Source organism: Protopterus annectens, chromosome 1.part1 (genome assembly GCF_019279795.1).
Source record: "Protopterus annectens isolate FY-2018-M chromosome 1.part1, PAN1.0, whole genome shotgun sequence".
NCBI lineage: Eukaryota > Metazoa > Chordata > Ceratodontiformes > Protopteridae > Protopterus > Protopterus annectens.
Window position 1 is genome coordinate 321,665,796 of NC_056726.1, and position 23,584 is coordinate 321,689,379.

Genomic DNA, 23,584 nt, shown 5'->3' on the forward strand with positions numbered 1-23,584 from the left:
GACAATCGTCCAGGTATGGGTATATTTGAATATTTCTTAGCCTGCAAAATGCAATAACTGGAGCTAGACACTTAGTGACTACCCTGGGCGCAGTACATAAGCTAAAGGGCAGTGCAGAGAACTGATAGTGTGCGTAGCCTGCTTTAAAGTGTAGGTATCTTCTGCAAGATTCCCTGAATGGGATGTGCAGGTATGCTTCTTTTAAATCTAGTGTTGCCAACCAGGCATTTTTGCCTAGCATAGGAAGCAAGTGGTGAAGAGTCAGCATCTTGAATTTTGGAATCTCCAAAAAGGTGTTTAGAATAGACAGGTCCAGGATAGGATGTCATCAATTGTCTTTTCTGGGTACCAGGAAAAGGCTCGAGTAGAAACCTTGTCCCTTTTCCTCTTCTGGTACCAACTGAATAGCCCCCATACTTAAGAGAGAAAGTACTTGCTTTTGGGCCTCCGCCCACTGACATGGGGGTAGATCTGGCCACCCGCTTGGTGTTGGCAACGTGTGGAAGTGAAATCTGTATCCCTGGGACACTATATTTAAAACCCATTTGCCCTGGGTAATGAGTTCCCAGTTCTTTGCATGAAGAGCAATCTTTCCCCCCAAAGGGGCAGTCAGTTGATAAGTGCCTGGAAATTTTAAAAGGAAGTCATTGAGACAGTTTACCATAGGGGGAGTTTTATTACTCCCAGATTTGGAAGTGGAGCCCCCTTACTGCTTAGTCCTGCGTGTACCCTGGGACTGCAGCCTGGGAGCTCTGCTGGATCTGGGTTTGGACTGAGAAGGTCTGGAAGAGGCAGGAAAGGACCAATTCCTAGAAGGCTAATGCCTACTAAATCTTGGAGAGTGTACTTGTAAAAAATCTTTAACAGTTTTCATAGATTTAGCTTTTTCTTCCATCTTTTTAAGAACTTCTTCTGCCTTATTGCCAAACAGGCAGTCCTGGTTTAGGGGAGCATCCAGTAATTTTGCTTTAACATGATCTGGTAGGGATTGCTCCTCAAGCCAAGCATGCCTTCTAAGTACAGACCCAGTTACAGTAGCCCTGCAAGATGCCTCTAGAGAATCAAAACCACATTGCAAAGTATGTTTTCCAACCTGTTCAGCTGAATGCAATAAATCCTGTAAATCCTTATTCTCAGCACAATCAGGAATCAACATCATTTTCTGTTTAAGCAATCCAATAATATGTTGCTGATACTTCAACATATGAAACTGCCAGTTTAAGGCCCTAATGGCCAAAGTTGCAGAAGTGTATACCTTCTTACTCCATCTAGCCAGCACCCTGGAGTCTCTATCAGATGGGGTAATATTTTTGGCAGTAGTAGCTTTAATGTCCTTGGGCCCCTGTGAAAAGGTCTCAGGATCCGCAGTAGGATTTTTAAAAAGGAACTTTTGAGAGTCAGGGACCCTGTAATATCTATCAGGTTTCCTGGGAGCAGGAGGTAAAGAGTCAGGGGCCAAGCTAGATTCTGCAAATGCATCATCAACAATGTCTAGTACAGGAGGTATGGCTAAAGGCCTGTGCTGGGGCAGGAGTAAGAAATCCCTAAGCCTCTTTTTAGAATCAGAGAAATCCTGACTTTCCCAATGAAAATGCTCCCTGAGAGTACGCATGGTTTCACCAAAACAGAAATCCTCGGGGGGGGCAGACGGAATACAGTCCTCAGCATCAGAATCCTCATAGGTAGATAAGGGTAAATCCTGGTCATCAGAGGAAACAGAAAATTCAGAATCCTGGTCAGAAGTATCATAAACAAACTCAGTCCTAGGTCTCTTAGAGGGGGAAGGCTGGCTTCCCCTGATTAAAGTAATAAGGTCTTCAGCCATTCTTATTATCTGTTTTTTAGGCATAGAGGCCTGACCATGTGGTCTGGGTGTCAGTTTTCTAGGCATGGTTCGAGATTTAGGCCTTGAAGAAGAAGATGGCATCAGTTTAATACGCAAGTCAGTAGGCCTGAATACACCCTCAGAAGCCGGTGATGCACAGCGGCTCCAGACCCATCCAAGGTAGAGACATCCACAAGTTCCACAGTTGAAGCATTTCGTGGCTTACTGGACTCCAAATGGGTCTCAGTAGAGGCCTGCGAATCAGAAGTAGTGGGTATCAGGGGCTGCAAAAGCGCCTCACTGAGTACCGGCGAACTGGCTTAGGAGAAGCATCATCGGCAGCTTTGGACCTAGGCGGCCTGTCTCTGTCTTTATCTTTGCGTTTTTTCGGACTGTCTGTAGTCGGATGGCTGACTGAAGATATATCAGGATAACTGAACTGAGCACCAAAATATTTAGAAGCATAAATATACCAACAACGGATAGTTCGTGGTTTAAATAAGGCACACAACTGACAGTGAGGTACGTCATGGTCAGGGCCTAGGCAAGGAATGCAGTACGAATGAAAATCTAAATGAGGTATTTGATTTCCACAAGTAATGCAATTATTTACTTTTACTGACATCGGTTAAGAGCAAGAAAAAGTTTCCCCAATGGGGTACTTAGCTTTTAGTGGAAGACTTCGGTTCTGAAACTCGAAAACGAAAATTTCAGGAGCTGAGCGGCACTTGCGAACTGCTTCTGCTTTAGGCACCGCACAGCAAGAAAGACTGGTGTAATGGCGGCGGCTGCATGTTTTATACCCCTGACGACCTGACGTTACGGAAGAGGAGATAGCAACTGATGCAGGACCCAAGACTTTGTTAATCAGGCCGACTGAGGGCTACTGCAAGCAGATAACCCAAGTGTAATGACTGCAACAGTGAAACACGAAGAACATCTGCCAATGATGATGTGTTCCAAGATACTTGTCTAGACAGTCAGCAACTGATGAACCTCTTCCAAACTCAAAGAGTAGCTGTTAAAATAACCAGTCAGTCTTTGCTTACCTTTTAGTGAGTAGTGTGAACTTTATGAACTGGCAAAAGGAAAGCCTGCTGATCCGGCGGCATAGAGCACACCCCTGTAAATTCTGCATGTGACTGATAAAGTATTATCATAATTAGTAAGTAGCAACCATACTACACTAAATCATAAACTAGTGTCCATAGTGAAGCCAGGCAGCTGTTAGTGTTTTCTGAATGCAATTTGTCAGTTTAAACATTTTATTTTTTTCTTCCTGTGCAACAGTATAATTGCTTAATTATACAACGATCCCCCATTAATATTCCAAAACGTGCACGCTGATTGGTCAGCTTGCACGTTGTAAATCAGAGTTATAGTAATGGAAAAAGGTCCGGTCGCCTGGACTTTTTCCATTAGTATAACTCTTTTTTTTTTTTCAGCAACGGAGAACGTAAGATCTCCGTTGCTTTTTTTAAAGCTGTCTCGCTATGTTAAACCCATTTAACACAACGAGACACTTTAAAAAGCAACAAAGATCTTGCTTTCTCCGTTGCTTTTTTCAAAACTGTCTCGCTATGTTAAATGGGTTTAACATAGGGAGACAGCTTTAAAAAAAGCAACATAGATTCTCTGTTGCTTTTTTTAAAGCTGTCTCGCTATGTTAAACTCCATTAACATAGCGAGACAGCTTGTAAAAAGCAACGGAGATCTTGCTTTCTCCGTTGCTTTTGCCCATAGCTCTGATGTACTGTGTAAGTATACACATGCACAGTACATCAGAACTGCCGCAGAATACCAGACAGCTGCGGAAGGGCAGCAAGGAGGCATTATACAATGCCATTATTTAAGAAAAGTAATTATTTTTTCTTAAATAATGTCATTATAATAACAATAACCACTTCTGGGTGTGGGTAATGCTGGATTTACCCACGGTTGTCTTTGTTTGGCCACTCGGGCTTCGCCCTCATGATCAAACCACACCAACCATGGGTAAATCCAGCATTACCCACACCCAGGCGTGGGTTATTGCTATAATATTTAATTTTCAAGTACATTGCTTCAGTATATTTCAGATACAGAATTTCACAACTCTGTTTCAAAATCTTGTGGTTGTCAGTTTATTCATATATATACATATATATATATATATATATATATATATATATATATATATATATATATATATGTATATATGAGTAACTACCAAATTTGTGAATTAACTGCTGGCATCAGCCTTTTGGAGGGTGACTACTTTGTTACAACTACCATTATTGAATATAAGAATGATTAGTAATTGAAGGGCCTTGCTGTGCTATATGGGTCTAGCTGGTGACAACATACTACCACCTCATGTGCACTGTATAAATCCAGTCTACATAAAATAATACAAAACTGCCTTATCATGATTCAGTTACTGTTGGTAAGTCGTTACTGAAAGGTACTGGAGTGATACTGTATTGGAGAAACACCTGGAAAGCTAGTATTTTAACTCAAGGCCAAACTTAAGTTTTTTTTTTTTACTTTGTTTTATGTGGCTGTACCCAAGGGTCCCTTTTCAGAGATGAGCCAGGAGTACTGTCTGATTAAGTAACCTACTCAGAGTCACATAATTTGCAAGTGGAAACAGAAGGAATCAAACCAAGGACTACAAGATGAAGCTCATTAGCAACTCATAGCCTTAACCCTCTGAACTAAGCTGCTGGAAATATTACTCCATGGCAGGGGTGCATATCAGGAGATAGCACCCCTTACCATCCCAGAAGGAGTTGGGTTTGCAGCATTATGGCCTTGGGCTGTGGTCATGATTTTACAGAGCCATGCCTTCATGGGAAGCATGTGTGGAAGCTTGCATGTAGCAGGGGAAAGTGTTGCAGACCATAGTGGTGATGTGAGTCTTCATGCCTGCCACCAACAGGTGGAGTTAGAGTTAAAAGAAAATCCCTCATCGTCTCACCAAGACAAAGTATGGCTTATGACTGCCAAGGTGCTGCCATGTAGTTCCCAATCATGGGGTCAGTTAGGGTCCATGTTTAAATATGGACAATTCTAAAAGTGAATTCAGAACCTTAAAGTCAATGGAATGAGGGCAGCACTTGATGAAACAAGAAAATAAAAACTGTTGTCTTGGGGAAGGGGGACCACCCCCCACCCCTTCATGGGTGCCTGGACAATGGTCATCACCAGGTTGCTTCCTGCTCCCAGCTCTGAAACCCAGCCAAGCAAGAGTGGGTTACTGTAAAAGACGACTTTCTTGAGAAACAGGACAGTCTCCAAAAGGTGATATGGAGTGCAAGTTGGCTTAGCTGGACCAGGAAACAGTAGCTTATTGGGCAGTATGCATGAGGGAGAAAAAAACATGCATACAATATTTATCTACTAACTTAAAATCTTGTTATGAGGTTAAAAATACAACAGGGAAAACCTTACACCTCTGACAGAATAATGATAAAGGGACAAAAGGAGACACTACCTTATGTACACTGTATAAATCCAGTCTACATAAGAGACCTGTATATCTTGCAGGCTTTTATGGACTGACTCCTTGCAAAGCAAGAAGCAGATATGGTGCTTGGTGTAGCTGGCTACCATCTTAGGTTGCGCCAATTACTTAAGTGTTAGTACTGCTACTATAAGGGATTGATATCAGAGTATAGGCAAAGAGAAAGGGATAGGGGAGTCCTAAGTGAAAGACTCACTCTGGAATTTGAATCTGGAATAGAAGTTGCTGTTAAAAGTAGAATAACTTGTAAGGTATATAAAAGACTGCAAGATAACTAGAAGAGTCATTCAAAGGAGGTTAGGATAGATTGGGAAGAGAGACTGGAAAACCAATTCACAAGGGAACAATGGGAGGACATACATATGGCTCCCAAGTATGCAACAATGTCCAGAAGATTTAGGATTTTTGCTTGGAAGTGCTTGCATAGGTATATGTATATCCCAAGCAGACTTCAAAGAAATTTTCCACAGGTAGACAGCAAATATTGGAGGTATGATGAGGAAGAAAGAGGTAACTGGGAACATGTGTTTTTTTTGGGGGGGTGTAATGAGTTGGTAGACTTTAAAAAATCCCAATGGAGTAGTCTGTCAGAAATATTGGGGGAGCAAAGAGCAGTAAATAAAGAAGTGATTCTTTAGAGCTGGGCCACATTCTCTGAATTGCCTACACATAGTAAGGCCTTATTATGGTTGATTCTATTGGTTGTCAAAAAAAAAACATTATTAGAAAATGGAAATCAAAATCTAAATGTACTGCATTTGAAGTGTTGATTATTATAAAACAGCAAAACAAACTGGAAGATGGATCTTTAGAAAAGGGAAGAGCAAACTACATATAAATTAATTGAATTTGTGGAAACAATGTATGCAGAACAATGTTCAGGAGAAGGAGGAGGAGTGAGGTTTAAGGGAAAATAGGAACTGACCAATTTATCTAATGTTGGACTGAAAGACAACTGTACAGAAAAAAAAACATGTAATGTCTAAGGTGTGTAAATGGAAAAAAAGAGTGATTTTTTCAAGATCATCCATCTTTTATTTCTTTATTATATCAGTTAGTTCTTGTATTCTGCAAATCTGTTTTTCTGGAGGAAGGAGGGGGAAAGAAAGACTGTGAATGCTCAGGGAGTACATGGAGAAGTATGATTTCCCTTGTGGGAAACTACTTCTCATGGACACTGGCAAAACCACTTCTCATGCTTGTAGGACGTGGGCAAGGCTGGTTGCTGGCAATGTCCCATGCAGCAGTGAGGAAGAACTAGAGTAGTCAGCCCACTGCATGGTCTCCTTCGGTTGCTTAGCCTGGCACACGCTTGGGGAGAGAGGGATAAAAAGAAAAACCTTTAACCACTCTGTTGATTGTCTGAATGATGCCCCCCCCAAGCAGACACTCGTTTTGGTGATGGGGAATGAATGGGTCAGTTGTCTAGGTGGTGGATGATGATCCACAGACAGTTGGCATAAAAAGCTCATAAAAATAACAGGGGTACACACATTAGGCTTACTCATTTTACTGATGTGAGGTTACTGCAAAGTTTACTCAGTGTACTGATGTGAGGGTCTAAAATCTGGCCTTACGTACAGGGCAAATGATTGCGGTCAAACATCTTGGACAGCACAGTGGTGCAGTGGTTGTGTTGTTGCCCCACAGCAAGAGGTTCTCTGGTTCAATTCTCGGTCGGGGTGCCTTTTGTATGGAGTCTGCATGTCCTCCCTGTGTCTGTGTGGGTTTCTTCCGGGTGCTCCCTTTTCACCCCACGTTATAAAGACATACATCTGGAGTGTTTCTCCCCAGGCCGCCTCTAAAAACTGGCTTAATTCCAAGTCAGACTTTCCCGGTAAACAAATGTTAAATAAAAATTAAAATTAAAAAAAATTTCAGGTGAAAACCACTAAAAGATAGGGGGGATATTATACTGTTTGTAGATGTTTTCCTACAAATTAATATTTTTCTAACAGACTTGACTTGATTATCTACACATTTAATGCATGTTATGTGGCTATAATGTATTACATTAATAGTTAATGCAAGCACTTTTGGGGGAACAGCACAACATGTCTTTATTGTTGTTAATAGAACAAACATAATTTTAATTACTTGCACTATCTTAAAAAATCATACCACTTACCATGCCATAAAGTTTTAATTAAAACAGCATACAATGCATCTTTACTGAGGTGGAGAATAATTGAACAGTCTCTAAATTAGCATCTTGGAAGATATTAAAGTTAGAATTGTAGCCATATCCTTTTCACATAGTTACTGTTTTTAGGGTTTGAAGGGGATTCGGTTCTTAGACATAAGCTGTAAAATTTACTGTTTTCTTGACATGAGGTCTTGAATTTGTTACTGGATTCCTTCTTGATGTCGATTTTAACTGAACTATTATTCAATAAAGTTGGTTAATTATAAAAAAAACAGCATTCATCTTCTCTCTCTACGGTGCCACTACTTTGCACTACAAATTTTACAACTGCAGATTTCCCATAACTAGCTTCTAAATACTTTAATTAAGGAGGGAAATCACATTAACACTCGTTCATAGCTTACTTATTCTAACTTCAGTGCTTTTTCTCATCTGGGACAAAAGCTGTAGATTATTAAAACCAGTCATATTCCACTAAAGTCATCCTACTTCACATCTTACAGTTATCAATATATGCCTAGCACATGTATGGACAAAACACACAATCTTCCATAACCTTTTCCTATACTTTCCCTTATCATTACTGTTATGTCCCTCTATTTACAATGCAGTGCTTTTTACATTCTGCCTAAAAAGCCCTCGGTTAGCATTCAGACAACAATACCCATAACACACTGCTCTATGCCAATGGAGTGTTGAAATCTCCACCAATACTTCCCCCAGCAACTCCTCCTATTAATGCATAACCTTCCATGACCTATTTAACTCATAGTTTAATACTACTTAAACTAATGTCCAAATATATTACATTTTTCTTCCTTTATTAATTTGCATCTCAATCTCAACAGCAGCATCTTACTTAATATATAATACCCACCCCATTATATGTTTCATGTGCTACGTTCAAGTACTGCTTCTATCAGTATTGACAAAATGTCAGACAGAGGCACACTCCTCATCTTGGATATAGAACAAGAAGCACAATTATGACTTTGTTTTTGTTCTGGTACCCCAAAAGTCAATTTACAGGCATCAGTAAAGACTTTGCTGTAGTCCTACTTAAGAGCAGTTGTCAAGAGGTATGCAGAGTGACCAATTAGCATAATGCTAGACTAGATGTATGAAAAACTACCCCTAGTCTCCTGAGGTTCAAAGTTAAATGAATACAGTAAACAAGAGATGTCTGAATGCCAACTTCACTGGAACAAATACTGTGGGGTACAAAAGATGTCTGATAAACATATGTTTGGTGACTTGCTTGCAAGGTGTACGTGGAGCGACCTCAAATAAACAGAGGGCATGCTGTTCTTGAAATACATACATATGACTCCCAAAAACCAAATGTTCTACAAAGGCAAAAAACGTGATGCTTGCTAGATTACCTTGATCAATGCACTGAAAAGTTTGTCAGTGAGACAAGTAATGACCATTAGGATACTATGGCATGCTAGAACCCATGACAGTCCTGATAAAATATGATACAGGCCCTGAGGTAGTCTTGAAGCTCAGCAACAACTGCTCTGTTGATCTTATCAGTGAGGGGAAGGTGGAGTAAAGAAGCCATGTCTGCAGTTAAGAATACTGTACAAGTTTTTACTTTTAGGTATAGATATAGTTTACTTTTAGGTATGGATACAACACACACCATTTTTAAAACATTTTGGGATGCTGAGGTGTGACAGATTCCAATGACTTGACTCCACTGTAAACTCTTATTAAAATATGAGGAATTTGGAGTGAAGCCACTCCTGCTAGGGTTTCACAGCTTTATACTTGGAAAACGATATGTGACTTTGTTTACTGTTACTCTTTTAGAACAGAAAGTTGAACGCATTTCAGTGATATTTTCACCAGTAAAAAGGGGAATTAGTACCTTGGTGGTAATTTATAGATGAAGCTGCATCCATCTTCTGTCCAGATGATAACCTTATCAGAAGCCACAAAATCACCTCCTGTCCAAGTCTGACCATGATCACTAGGTACTGAACACAGCAGAGAGTAATCTGCAGCATCAAAAACCTGAAACAAACAAAAAAAAGATAATTAAATGTTATTGCACTATTATGGTGACATTTTACTTACTACAGGTTTACAATTCAATGTATTATTCAAATCAGTCTACTTAAGCAACATGCTGCATCTGAAGTGATAAAATAATTTTCTGATATAATAAAATCAGGAAATTATGCACCAATGTTATGATCTTAATTCTGAGAAACAACAGACAGAGAAGCAGAAGCTCCTTCCTGTATTACAAACCTACAAGTATTAGTATCTGTATTAGTATTAGCAATGCTGCCATAAGAATGTAGACCTACTCTTAGTAAATTATATCTGGGTACACAGATAATGTTCTCTTACTAGTGTAAGATTTCCAGATCAATATGAAAAGGGTATCAATAAAACAGGCCCTTAGCTACCTGACTTCATTTGTATAACAAAAGGAGTGGCAAATACTTCCACTACAGCTCACCTATCTGCTATTTCAAAATACCTTCCCATAGTTGTGCCATTTCCTACTTTTACAACAGCTAACATTGGTATCCCAGTTGATATAACTTATTTAGACATGACATGGGCATTTGACACGTTTCCTCATCACACAAAAATAAATACCTTAGTCTCCTTTGATGTCAGTCTCTATACTGCTGGCTGGATTATGAACTGGCTAAAGTTTCAGAATTAGGGACATCAATTCTTTCTGTTGTTTGGAATTTAAAGGAGATCCTCAGGGCTCGGCTCTCAGCCCTTTTTGTTTTTTTGTTGACAATTTAGGATCATAATGCTAGCAAATACAGCACATAGACAGCTAGACAAATTCATCAACAACAGTAAAGTTGCCACAATGTCCACCAGTACTTCTGACCAGACAAACTTTGAAGTATTACGAATCACTTTTTTACCCAGACTATGAACAACCACACACAGATTAACCATGAAAAATGCCAAGATATGCACCTAGGATATAACAATCAGTTATATCCTTATTCAGTTAAACAACAAACTCCAGAGTGAAACAACCTTGTCAAAGATTTATATGTTATAGTTTGCAAGAAACAGAAATTTGGAACTATTGTTAGCATGACTAAAATAAAATGCATTTGCAGTAGTAAATCTATGTGTGTAGTTAGACCTAGACATGCCATGGTGATTGATACCACTGTAAAAGGAAATAAGATCTTAAACTATATACTGTCCACCTTTTTCCCTATATTTCCAAGGTGACAAACTGGAAAGGATCCAGAAATTCTGCACAAGACAATTTTTGTTATACTAATGGTATATACGAAAGACTTGAACATTTCAACTTGCATTCAGTACACTATAGAGGCTATTCAAGGCAGATTTAATCTATCCATCTATCCCCAACCCCTTTTTCCCATTTTTGTACATGGAGCCAGTGTGTCGCTTCGACAATAACAATCACCTAGAACCAAGGTTCGCACTTCAAGTCAGACAATACAGGCATTTAAATGTGTAAAGGACAAGGACTTCAATGCCATTTTGGGATTAAGATTCATTTTAGATAACATTTTAACATGGAATAATAATTTCAGCCTGCACACTGACAAGTTTAACACTAAACTTATAGTAGTTCTTTATTTTTCACTATCAGGGTATTGATTAATTGGAATAAACTGCCAAAGAGATTACAGCAGCAAGTCTTCATATAATGACAATAATAAAAATAATAATAATGATGCTTGATGATGATGAAGACAATAATAATAATAATAATAATAATAATAATAATAATAATAATAATAACAAATCTCTTAAAAAATCTGGATTCCTCTTTTGGGAAAAGGCTTTCCAGCCTAAACTTACGTGATACAGACTCCTGGTCTCTCATCAGGCAGTGAGTCTGGTAGCTTCAAAGCACTTAAACATTACAAGTTATTCTTGAAAAGGGTACTGTACATTAGACCCAGAGGAAAGGAAACCAGTCAGACCACTACAAAAGTTTAACTTAATTACTGGAAAGTTAAACTTGCTCCCATCTAAACCTGCCAGAGCATGCACCTTAAAGTTACTGCCTTTGAAAACTCTTATTTTTGGTTGGGGTCACAACTGCTGAAAAAAATCTGAACCGCAAGCACTTAATGAAGCCCTACACTTTATTCCATCAAGACTAAGTATTGCTAATGACTAAGCTGTCCTTTATGTCAAAAGTAGTATCCAAAAACTGCCCTAAACCAAGCTATTCCACTAATGATCTTTCCCCCCACCCTCATAAATAAGACAGAGAGGGAGTTATGCACATCAGGTATGCAGGAGCAACTTGGTGACTGCCTAGCTAGAATAAGAGGCTTTAGGAATTCAGTTTATTCCCCACCCTTTAACCAGGAAATTAAGCAGACAAGTGCCAAAACAGTGGTTGATTAACTGCATTTTGTTCTGCTCTGAGCATCATGGAAAATCTCTGCAAGGTCTCAGCTGGGCTCACTCTACCTGGACAGTGATCATTACAACAGCTTTCTTTATGAAAGTGTCAACTCAACAGTTTTTGTAAAGTAGCCACTTGGAGTTTCATACATAATTTTTCAAGGTACTAACAAACTTGACCCCTACTCTAGGAGTAGGGCTGAGTTTGTTAGAGCAGTCCTACAGGGTATGCTAGCTCTCCCATTCTAGACCTTTTGATAGGATTCGCACTGCTTCCCGGTTAGCTTTGTACTCTTCTTAGCCATCATGAATGATACAGCACTGGTGATCACTATAACAAATGAAGTACACCTGTGTGATAAACTTGCCACTGTAACAGATGTTTGGATACAGAGATTGTTGCTGAATTAGACTCCCACCCTCTTTTCTCACCATTATAAGCAGATCTCAGCCACAAGGGCTCCTGGGTGGGTTTCACTCCCTGCTTTCTTACGAATGGACATCTGACTCATTATCCCTAACTATGGTACCAGTCTTTATCAGGAATTGCTTCAAAACACTTCATGGGATCTAGCATTCCTCTTGCCCATAAAACAAACTAGAAGTGGCATCTCTCATCCTTTCTAACAGATATTCTATGGATATCCTCAGCAAAGGAAGGGGACCAGCATGCTGCAGGAATGCCCAAACACCTTGCAATCAGGCTGGACGGATTATACTGTCTAGTGGCTATTTGCCCTCCATCATGAATGATACTACTGCATTGATCCCTGTATCTGAACATCTGCTGCTATAATATTTATCACACAAATGTACTTTCTAAAGTAACTATTTTAACTGTGACGTACACTAGTTGACAGTAAATAACATCCAGTGACTATGCATTAAAACTACAATTTCATAAAGCGGCCAGCTTTGAATGTTATGAGATCACTGTAGGTTATACTCCTCAAATTAGTATCATTCCTACTCAAACTAGTCTTCATCCAGCCCATAGCCTCCATTTATATCACATCAAACATACACAGCACTTATACTAAACTCCGTAAGCTGCATGCCTGGACGATCATTTATCTCATTGCCAAATATAAGTAAACCTATTACAATCTTAATAACCCTAAACTCTTCTGGGCAACAGTTAATAAGCTGCTAAATCCAGGACAAGCCACAGAACTTATCCCAAAACATCAAATCTATATGATAGCATCACCAATCAGTTTACAATCCACTTTATTAACAATTGGCTGACAATACATAGACTCAAAAAATCATAGTGCCCCACCCCCTGTTTCAGTCTAATAATTTCCTTGAACTTTTCTCTTTTCAACCTGGTGCAACTGCCACAATCAAAAAACTCCTCCATAGACTAAAACCCACTACCAATGCCCCAGACAATCTGCCCAGAGAAGATCTTACAATAGCAGCAAAAGTAATTTCCTATCACATGTCAATCTTGATAAACACATCCTTGGCTGAATACACTGAACCATCAATATAGAAAAAAAAAATCAATCATCATACCCCTTCACAAAGGAGGTATATCCATTGAGCTTTCCAACAGTTATACTAGCACTCTTGTTAAAAGTACTAGAGAAATGTGTACATAAACAAAAAGCTATTTGCAAGGAAAATATGTCATTCTATATCACTGTTGCAGTACTCTACAGAGAAGGGATGTCCTGCCCAGGGCAGCCCAATGCTCGCCCAGTATGCAAAAGGCTATAAAAGATTTTGTATGAACCCATATGTCTTATGCCCCCCACACAGAACGTAGGGCATAAAAAGGGACGTTCAGATGCAACTACTCAGAACTTCTTTGCTGCCAGTTCGAATGCCATTTTTGCCAGTTGGTCTGAACGTCTTGTTGCTGTAATGAATATCCATGCGTGAATGGGCGTACCTTTGTTGAAGGTTGTACGTCAGGGCTGGCAACTCGGTACGTAAAAAAATGCTGCCAATCATTAGCGGACCGGAGTTCCGCTGTGGCGACCCCTAACCAGGAAAAGCCGAAAGATACAACAACACCAGATAAGTGCCCTGTTAGGGGTTTTTTTTTTTTACTTTTCTTGGTCTTGTGTTTTCCTCCTCTTGAGCCTGCAGATTCTGTTTCTTTGCAACATTGTACCTGGAATGTTTTGTTGCTGGCTCTTACTTCTGCTCGGAGGGTTTCTGAGCTCCAGGCCCTTATGGCCATTACTCCTTTTTTGGTTATTCACAGGAACAGGGTGTCCCTTTGTACTAATCCTTCTTTTATGCCGAAGGTAGTAAATGAGTCATCCTTGAATCTGTTGGCACAACTCCCTTCCTTTTTCCCTCTCCTCACTCTGCTAGTGAGAGTGTCCTACATACCTTGGATTTGCACAGACAGCTCAGGTACTATTTGGAGAAAACTAGGAGTATTTGCAAGTCTGATCAGCTTTTTGTTTCCTTTCATTCCAGGTTCATAGGTAGGTACTAGGCTACTGGCCCTAAGGCCTATATAAACCTAGCCAAAAGGTACCCTGGCTTTCGCTACCCAAGAAAATTATTTTCCTGTGCCACTGTCAAGCACAGCCACAGAAGTGATCCCTGGGGTGAATTTCCTATCTCCCATCATATCATCAAGATTTTTCTTGAAGAGTGCTAATGACGAGTTTTGTTTGATACAGATAGGTAGTTTGTTACAGAGTATGGGAAGTCTCTGGGACAGGAATCTATCCCTCCAGCATGTTCTGTTTATTGTGGTGACAAGGTTTAGGTCCCTAGAGTGTGTAGCTCAGAGGGATTGGGATTTCTTTAAGTGGAGCATGTCCAAAAGCTCTGGGTTTGACATAGCTTTGTGTGTTAGGCAGAGATCACCTCTGAGTAGGCGATATGCGACGGAGTAAAGCTGCAGTTTTTTGAGACAGTCTGTGTAGGGCATCTGTCTGAGGCCGGTAATCCTCTTTGTGAGGTATTTCTGCGGCCTTTCCAGTTGTTTTAGATGTCTTGTGAGGTACATACCAAAAGGGGCGTTGTACTCTATAATGGGTCTAATGAGTAATGAATAGAGGGGAAGAATTACCTCTTTTTTCCTGGATGAGAAACCTTTTGTGATGAGGTGTGCCACGTAGAAGGATTTCCTGACTACTGTGGCAATGTGATTATCAAAGGAGAGACTAAAGTCCACCTGTGTCCCAAGGTCTCATCACACTTTCGGTGTTAATTAGACAACTGCCTATGTGGTAGTTCATGGGTACAGAATTTTTACCAAAAGGGATGACAATGCACTTTTTGGCATTGAGCTTGAGGCCATGGCTTTGACACCAGGCATCTGTCTCAGTGAGGCCCTTTTGTAGGATGTCCACATCTTTTGGAGTTTTGATTATGGCTCCTAGTTTGCAGTCATCTGCGAACTTTGTTAGCCAAAGACCTTCTATGTTAGCCTATACTTCAGAGAAGTAGATACCAAACAAGAGAGGACCCAGGACTGAACCTTGTGGTACTCCACTTGTCACTGTCTGAAGTTAGATTTGGAGTCTGCTACTTTCACAGTATGGGTTCTGTCAGTGAGCCAGTTGGCAACCCATCTTGTGACATAAGGATTTATACCTAGTTTAGTGAGTTTATCTATAATTCCAGAGTGGGGGATGGTGTTGAAAGCCTTGGCGAGATCTAGATAGGCTGTGTGAACCACCTTACCCTCATCTACGGCCTTGGTGACCGCTTCAAAGACGTCTATCAGGTTTAGGAGACATGATCTGCCTTTTACAAACTGGAACTGGGTGGGGTCCTGTGTTTGGAGATTACGAATGTCATTGTTTATAAGTTCCATGATGATACGTTCCACAGCCTTACAGACCAGGCTCGTCAGCCTAATGGGGCGGTAGTTTCTGGGATCCGTGGTGGCTCCCCCTTTGTGGAGTGGGATAACAGTCGCTGTGCGTCATTCAGTGGGCACATAACTTGAGGCGAGTCTATGATTGAACATGGTACTTAGGTAGGGTGCCAGTTCGTTCTGTAGTTCATGTAGAACGCAGCCTGGGATGTTGTCAGGTCCCATGGATGCGGTGTTCTTTGTTTTGGAGAGTGTTTTTTTTCACCTGTGCAGCCGTGATTACAGGAACTTTGCATTCTTCCGGTATAGAGATGGGCCACTTAGGGGATGAGAGGGGGGTAAAGTTAGCACTGAACCTATCTGCCAGGATGTTGGCAATATCAGTTGGTTCTATATATTTAGTGTCATTGTGCTGTAACTCAGAGCAGATCTGAGTGTTGCCACTGAGATTTTTGACATAGCTATAGAATGCTTTGTGGTTGTCTTTATTGTCAGTGGCGATTTTGTTTTTGTAACTAGCTTTGGATGATTTTATGAGGGATCTCAGCTTCTTACTGAGGCTGACCAGGGAGTTCCTCTAATCATGGGATTTTTCTCTTTTTTGCAACAGTTTCTTTCTTCTGTTGTAGAGTTTGTTTATGGCAGGGGACCACCAGATTGGCTTCCTTTTTTTGGAGGATAACATCTTGGTTCTGTTAGGGATTGCACGATCCATGAACTCGTGTAATTGCTGATAAAGTACATCTGTGCAGGATTCAGCAGTCATACCTCTATTGTCCATCAGCATGGGTGTTGTGAAGTTTGCCACTTCTGTCTTAAGAAGCATGAAGTTGGCTTTGGAGAATTTTTTTTATGGTGGTTTCCCTAATGGGGGGGGTGGGGGCAGGATGTGGATGTCTAGGGTGATTAGCTTGTGGTCGGATCTGACCAACGAGGAATTGACCTCTGGTGTGGAGCACCTGTGCCCATGTTGGTAATAATCAGGTCTAGGATACTGCTGCCCCCGGTGGGGGGTAGGTCTTTGGGTTTGGCTGCTTCTAAACAAACCATCTCCTCCTGGATATCTAAGGCCATTTCCTTTTGTTACTCTTTTCACGGCAAATTTCTGTCTACTTCTGTTAGAGCTCATTCCACTAGGACTGTTGCCTCTTCTGGTGCCTTCTTCAAGGGATTGTACAGCAGTTCCATCCCTGAAGCTGCTACTTGGTCTTCAGTGCATACCTTTACTAAGCATTATAAGTTGGATATAGTTTCTAGGGCCAGAGCAGGTTTTGCTGAAACCATTTTATGTGATTTTGTTGAGGGTTCTTCTCAGCCATCTACCTCCCATTTTGTTTCTTGAGATTTTTTACTCTCCCTTCTCTGTAGAATATTGCAACAGTGACATTGAAGGACATAGTACAACTGTGGAAAATCTTACCAAAATAGTAGATGTCCTTCTCTTCACTGTTGCAGTATTCACTCCCTCCCTCCAACCCTCTTGTTTGTTCTGCATTTTTTCCTCCTGGATGTGCATGGATTCCTTTTCCCTATTGCGACTGTTCTCTTCTGTGGCAAATTCAGTTCTAGTTAGCTGCATTCGTACATCCCTTTTATGCCCTACGTTCAGTGTGGGGAAGCATAAATGTGATGTACAACGCATACAATTTTTTTTTTAGGCTTTTGCGTACTGGCCAAACATCAGGCTGCCCTGGGCAGGACAACCCCTCTCTTTAGAATACTGCAACAGTGAAGAGGACATCTACTATTATAGCAAGATTTTACACAGCTGTACTTTCTCTCCCATATACAACATGGCATAAGACTCCATCACAGCACTAGGATTGATCTACTGAATTTTACTAGCCATAAATACATAAAGAAATGAAGGCAACCTTTTTTAGCACTTTTCTTAGACCTATCCAAAGCTTTTGATACAGGGCTCAGTCTGAAACGTCTTCAAAAACTCTACTCCAGAGGCCTAGCTAAACCTTCACTACACTGGTTTCATAGTTATCTGTCAAATGGAGCACAAGCCAAAAATTGGAAAACTGGCTTCACCTCTATCCTTCCAATATACAGGAGTTCCACAAGGATCAATTCTATGCCCCATACTTTATAACCTCTTCACTAATGACCTCCATACAATTGCTTAACACTATTATAATCCAATATGCAGATGATTCCACACTGGCATGCTCTGCTAAATCTTTTGCAAAACTACACCACCTCACTTAAGAATCATTCTCCTCTTTTGAGTCATGGTTAAGTAACTCAACTCCTACAAAACAACAAAAAAAAAACATCTAATATTCTTTAAACCCAGATTACTGTCCACACAAAAGAAATCTTTTGTCTTGACCTCCATCAACAATACCAGGATTGAACAGGTAATCTAGGGAAAGCTACTATGTGTCATCATAAATAAGCAGCTAAAACCAGACCACCACATATCACATGTTGTAACAAAAAATAAATAAATAAATAAATAAATAAATAAACTTGGATCCCTATAAAGATCTAAAACATACCTTACTTACACAGCCACTACTTTGTTACTGCCATCTCTGCTATATGCTACACCAAATTTTTATTAACGTTCGAGTTTAACCTTTAAACAAATTTGAGCAATGTTATAATGATACAGCAAAATTTGCCACAAACCTGCACATCACTGTCTGTCTCACAGAGCTAAATTGGTTAGAACTCCCACAATAATTTCCACAATCCCAACTCTCAGTAAAACACAGACTTTGGTATTTGGGTCAACCGAGGGCTACCTGCAGGCAGATAACCCGAGTGTGATGACTGCAACAGTGAAACACGAAGAACATCTGCCCATCCCTAAACACCAGCATTCAATCATACTCCCCAAACAAGGCTTTACATTCTAGAGAAAAATTTCTTCTCACTATCATCAAAGTGTACAACACTGCAGGAAATTCCCTGTATTCAACTAATATTGCCAAAGCCTCTAAATATGTTGTCTGCATATGCTAAGGAGGCAAATGGGCAAGTGCACCGGCTGATAACGCAATGACCGCTAAACTGCAAGAGACTACTGCAACATACTCATGTAAAATCTGGCCGGAGGAACTAGGAGATAGAGGCTGCCATAAATATCAGGAGACGCAAGATGCAACTGGATGGGAGCTCCTAATGGGAGAGGACTGTGAAGGCTTGTTGTCAAAGGGTGAGAACTCATGACTCTGGTAACTTGGTTATCTGCCATGTCCGGATGGGCCTCAGTGAAGTCAGTTGCTCAGACATGGACTACCTTTGATATTTCCATACTGACTGTGATTCTCAGATGGGTGCAAAGCTGAAGCAAGGAATCCCTGGCTGGAAGGGAGTAGTTATGAGCCAGTCATCCAGATATGCAATCTGAGATGAGCTGCAACCACTGCCATGCATTTGGTAAACACTCGGAGGCTATGTCAATACCATAGGGCAGGGCTCTGAAATGGGAATGACTGGCTCACAGCCAAAAGTGGAAGAAACTTCTGGAGTGCAGGGCTGTATTGATATGGTAGGACGCATCTTGAAAAATCTATCAAGCACATCCTGTCATCCTTCCTTAAAAGTCGCAGGCTGGACAAAACAGGGGAACATCCTGAACTTTGTCTCTTTTGCATATTGATTTAGTTGGCTGAAGTCCAAAATGGGCCTGACATCGCCACTCTTCTTTGATACCAAAAAGAACCTTGAGTAGACTCCAGATCCTTGCTGGTCTTTTGGATCTTCTGGATGACTCATTTGTCTAACAGCATTTTATTTCTTGAGTTGCAGTTTCATTTCGGAAGGTGGTTCAGTGGGAAATCTTTTCAAATTGGGTGATGGCCCATATACCTTGGGTGATGGCTGTCCAGGTTAATCAGTGCAAGTAGTGTAAATATGGAAGAGGTTATGGTAATATCACAAGAAAACAAGATGTGTAAAATGTAATAATAACAAGTGAAGAATTCTGGAGAGTGAGAATGCTGGTTGTGGAGTTAGCTGAGAAAAGGAGTGTAGCTTGGTTGGACCAGCATCCAGGAGTGAGAAAAAAAATGGATTGTGGTGCAATGGTTAGTTAGTACTGCAGCCTCACAGCTCTTGCATCTCCTGTTTGGTGAGTGACCGGAGTTGGAGTCTGCATGTTTTTCCTATGTTCACGTCACTTTCTGGCATGGCCTCCAGTTTCCTCTGTCATCCCAGAGAAGAGTAATATGGTTCGTGTTTTACTTGTTTCTCTATGTACTTGTGCTGGAATATACTAAGTGTTGGTATCCTGTGTGTTTTTAGTATTTTGAGTTTTCAGTATTTTGAACGTTCGAGATTTTGGTCTCAGGATTTTGGGCTTTCAGGATTCTGCAGCGCTCCTGCATATATATATATATATATATATATATATATATATATATATATACATAATTTATGTACCTGATGTATGAATGAAAACACAACATCTGCCCTTTTCAAGTGAAGAGTGCTTTCATTAGACTGAAGTCATGCTTTGTTAATGTCCTGCACTGCACAACTCATCTTTAAAAGTATCTAGCACAATGCATCATATCTAGTTCACACCTCTAAAGTATTCAGACATTCTGCAGAACTTATTTCTGCATGTTTTTGTGTTTCATTTATACGTAAATGGAATCATAAACAAAAAATGTAATTACCTATATGGTGCCACATTTGCTGCTGTTGAAAGTGTATTACACTAAGGACAGCTCACCTTCCCATTACACTGTACATAAAGTTGGTAGGGCAGCTTGAGTGGCACCTCAGGTTATGTGGGTTCAAGTCCTGTCCTAAAGTGTCTTTCTTGTCTTTCATAGCACACTGTAAATATGTGATTGAAAATGCATAGTAGACATTTAACTTTCATTTGCTGTATTGGTCAGTATCATAAGAAATAAGTAATCTGCTGTATTTATTTATGTTACTGGTATTTCATACATCATGTCAACATTTTTATTGTAGGCATATATATCAGTCCATCCCCATTTCCTTCTTTGCTCTCACCCCTATTGTGCTGCCAGTATCCTAAAACTCTTATATTTTCCTTATGATTTTCAGTGCAGCACTGGCACCCTCTCAGCATCTGCTAGGGATTGGTAAAACTGCAGCTATTTCTTGAGCTGTTTTTCTGAAATAGGAAGTTACTGGTGTTTCTTTTGTACTGTGTCTGGCCTTCCCCCCTAGTGTCCCAGATCCATTTCTGAACCCAGGTCACTGGCAGTGTGAATAGTAATGTAATCTCTCCAGTAATAGGCCAATGTTTCAGCACATATAAATATAGTACAATCTTCTTGCATGGTGCACTAGATTAACACTTTAACACTTTGATGGCTGAATCAAAACCAAAGGATTAATTAACTATACAATTAAGTAATTAACAAATTTTAATCCCAGTATATGAACCTGCTCAATAGCAAAGTTTGCAACTTTTACTTTCACAACTCTCATCACTTCAATCACACATTTCTCATCTCACTCTGAGCATGATGCTTTCAAATTACTTTCTAAAATTTTGGCCTGTCTTCTCCCTTTCTATATCCTGATTTCATCATATGCTTATATTTCAATATAAACAACCTTCATTCATGGCTCATCCCTGTATTTTGGTCTTCTCGCATCATTTTGTCTTTTAATAGCTTCCCCTTTTTCATATTTGTCTTTTGAGTTCTGTGGTTTAATCATTTTTCATTAGGTCCATAACTTCCTGAATTTTAGGTTTTTCTTTTGATTCCCATTGTTCTGCTGTCCCTGTGTTCTTGGCTACTAGTAGTGTTAGTGATAGTAGGGTTCTTATGCTAGCTAGCATTTAGGTTCCCCAATCCTAATAAATAACAACTCAGTAGAGAATTAGCCAAGACCAGTTTTGTACTGTGCATACTAAGCAGAACTTCAACAAAACAATTACAGTAGAAACCAAGTCAGACTGTACAGGACAGGTACATGTACCAGAGCTTCTGATGTCTTTATCTCAGTACAGATTTTGGAAAAAAGTTAACTGGAATGGTAACTGGTGTTCTCAATCAGTGCAATTTGGAAAAAATAGTGGGAAAACACAACTTTTTATTGTAAACCAAAACAGCAGTGTTTTTGTCTAAACAACATATAAATCAAGACTTCATCAGACTGTATAAATGAACATACATTCAATCACTTTTTATACAACATTCATCATCACTTGATCATTCAAATAATCTAGTGAACAAGTACCAGTTATGAATAATTAACCACCCTTTTGTTTTAAAATAAGCATACAATTCAGTGCATCCTTAATGCCTGTTTTTCCAAGGCATTTAATAAACCCTGCCATCTAAACTCTGACTTTTAAAGCATTTTGTCTCCACTGTCAGTTGTAGGCTTGTTAGAGGTGACTTAATAGCCACTTCTAATAGCCATCTTCAAAGGTTTACACAATGACTCATATGGAGCCTATACTGGTGTTAATACTGTGAAGCATAATTATGCTACTAGAAATACCAGTATGTTTGTGGAGCTCATCCCAAGTAATGCCAGCTGATGTAGGTCATGGTTGTGGTGGAACTTATTACCTCCTAGAATTAGGAAAAATGGATTCATTGCTTTTTTTCAAGAGATGACTGGATGTGAAATACAGTGTTATGACCCCACTTTTCTGGATATCAAACTCTTTGAAGGCCTTAGTTTCTACACCTTGTGCTCACTGTTGAAGGTTTAGGTACTTCCTTATTTGACTTTTGTAGCTATTACACAAATCTAATAAATCTAGTTTGCTTTTTTGTTTTAATTATCAAAGGTAATAATTATTTAGTATATTTCTTTTTTTATATTACAATATTCTGTCTTCTTTTTTTCTTTATTCAGTTCACTATTTTACTAATTTGTTTTTCTTCTAGTGTTTCATATTTTCATTTTCCATAATGAAAATTCTAAAAGTATTCTGTGTTTCTATTTGATTTCTGTTATTTTCTGATTTTTTTTCTATTAACAGACTATTTTTTTTGAGTAGCTGTGTCAAAAGTATCTCTCAATTAAGCCATTACTATATTAACTCTGTACTTAAGCAGAATTCATTGAAAACATTACTATGAATTACTCTAGTTCTCTTTCTTAAATTTTTACTGAATTAGCAGGCTTAGCACATTGACTTCACTCTCATTTGAAAGGGCTGGTTGGCAAAGATGAAGCATTGTATCAGAGAGACCGTAAATAAAAATAACACAAGAGAGCTGACCCTTGCTTTTTAACCACAGATTTGCTCATACCTTTCAACCTCTCCTCATTTGGCAGAGTGCTCTGATTATAGTCTGAAAGTAATGTGCTCTGCTGCTCTGATTTGACTTTAGATGTATCCAGTTTCTGCCCTTTCACTGGCTTGATTGTTGAGCCAATAAGACAGAAAGACTCTCTGGAGGTCATCATTGTTGAAATGGAACAGCAGCAGACACAGCTAGATTGGTGATTTTAATAATATGGACAGTGTGTACTGTACTGTACTTTGTTGTTTGTTGTGGAGAAGAAATCTCCTTCAAGCAGGTCTTTAATTGTCTGAACTGAACTGACTTGGACTGCCTCTTCAAGATAGCACAATAACTGCTAAAATGAACTAGAGACTTCAGTGCAAGCTGGATGGCAAACTGAAAGAGATCTGTGCTGCATTTGTAGGAGATCAAGTCAGATATGTAGTCTAAACCTACTCAGCTGCATGTGCTGTTATTAAACTTGTAGTATTTGTGAATGCAGTAAAACATATTTATGTGTTGTTGTGACTGATGTATAAGGAAATAACCTTTTCATTTAGATTAGTGAATATGGAAGTTAGAATAAATTTTTTCAGCACATTTTGGGGAAAATGGAGTGTATCTAGAACATCATTCCAAAAGAGGAAAAAGAGAGCAGAGTTAAGTAAGGGGACAGGTGAAGAGAAGAAGATGGGCAGTAGGATAAGAAAGTTAAGAAGGACTGAATTTA

General features: G+C 39.6%; 1 protein-coding gene across 2 annotated transcripts in view; it reads right to left on the reverse strand.

Annotated features, from left to right (window-relative positions):
* WDR7 (WD repeat domain 7) overlaps positions 1-23,584 on the reverse strand; it is a 3,592,087-nt gene that overhangs the window by 3,257,490 nt on the left and 311,013 nt on the right. For both annotated transcript variants that reach the window (XM_044074906.1, XM_044074897.1), the window contains exon 7: positions 9,350-9,495. In XM_044074906.1, the coding sequence (XP_043930841.1) occupies positions 9,350-9,495 (146 nt within the window). The remainder of the gene's footprint in view (positions 1-9,349; positions 9,496-23,584) is intronic.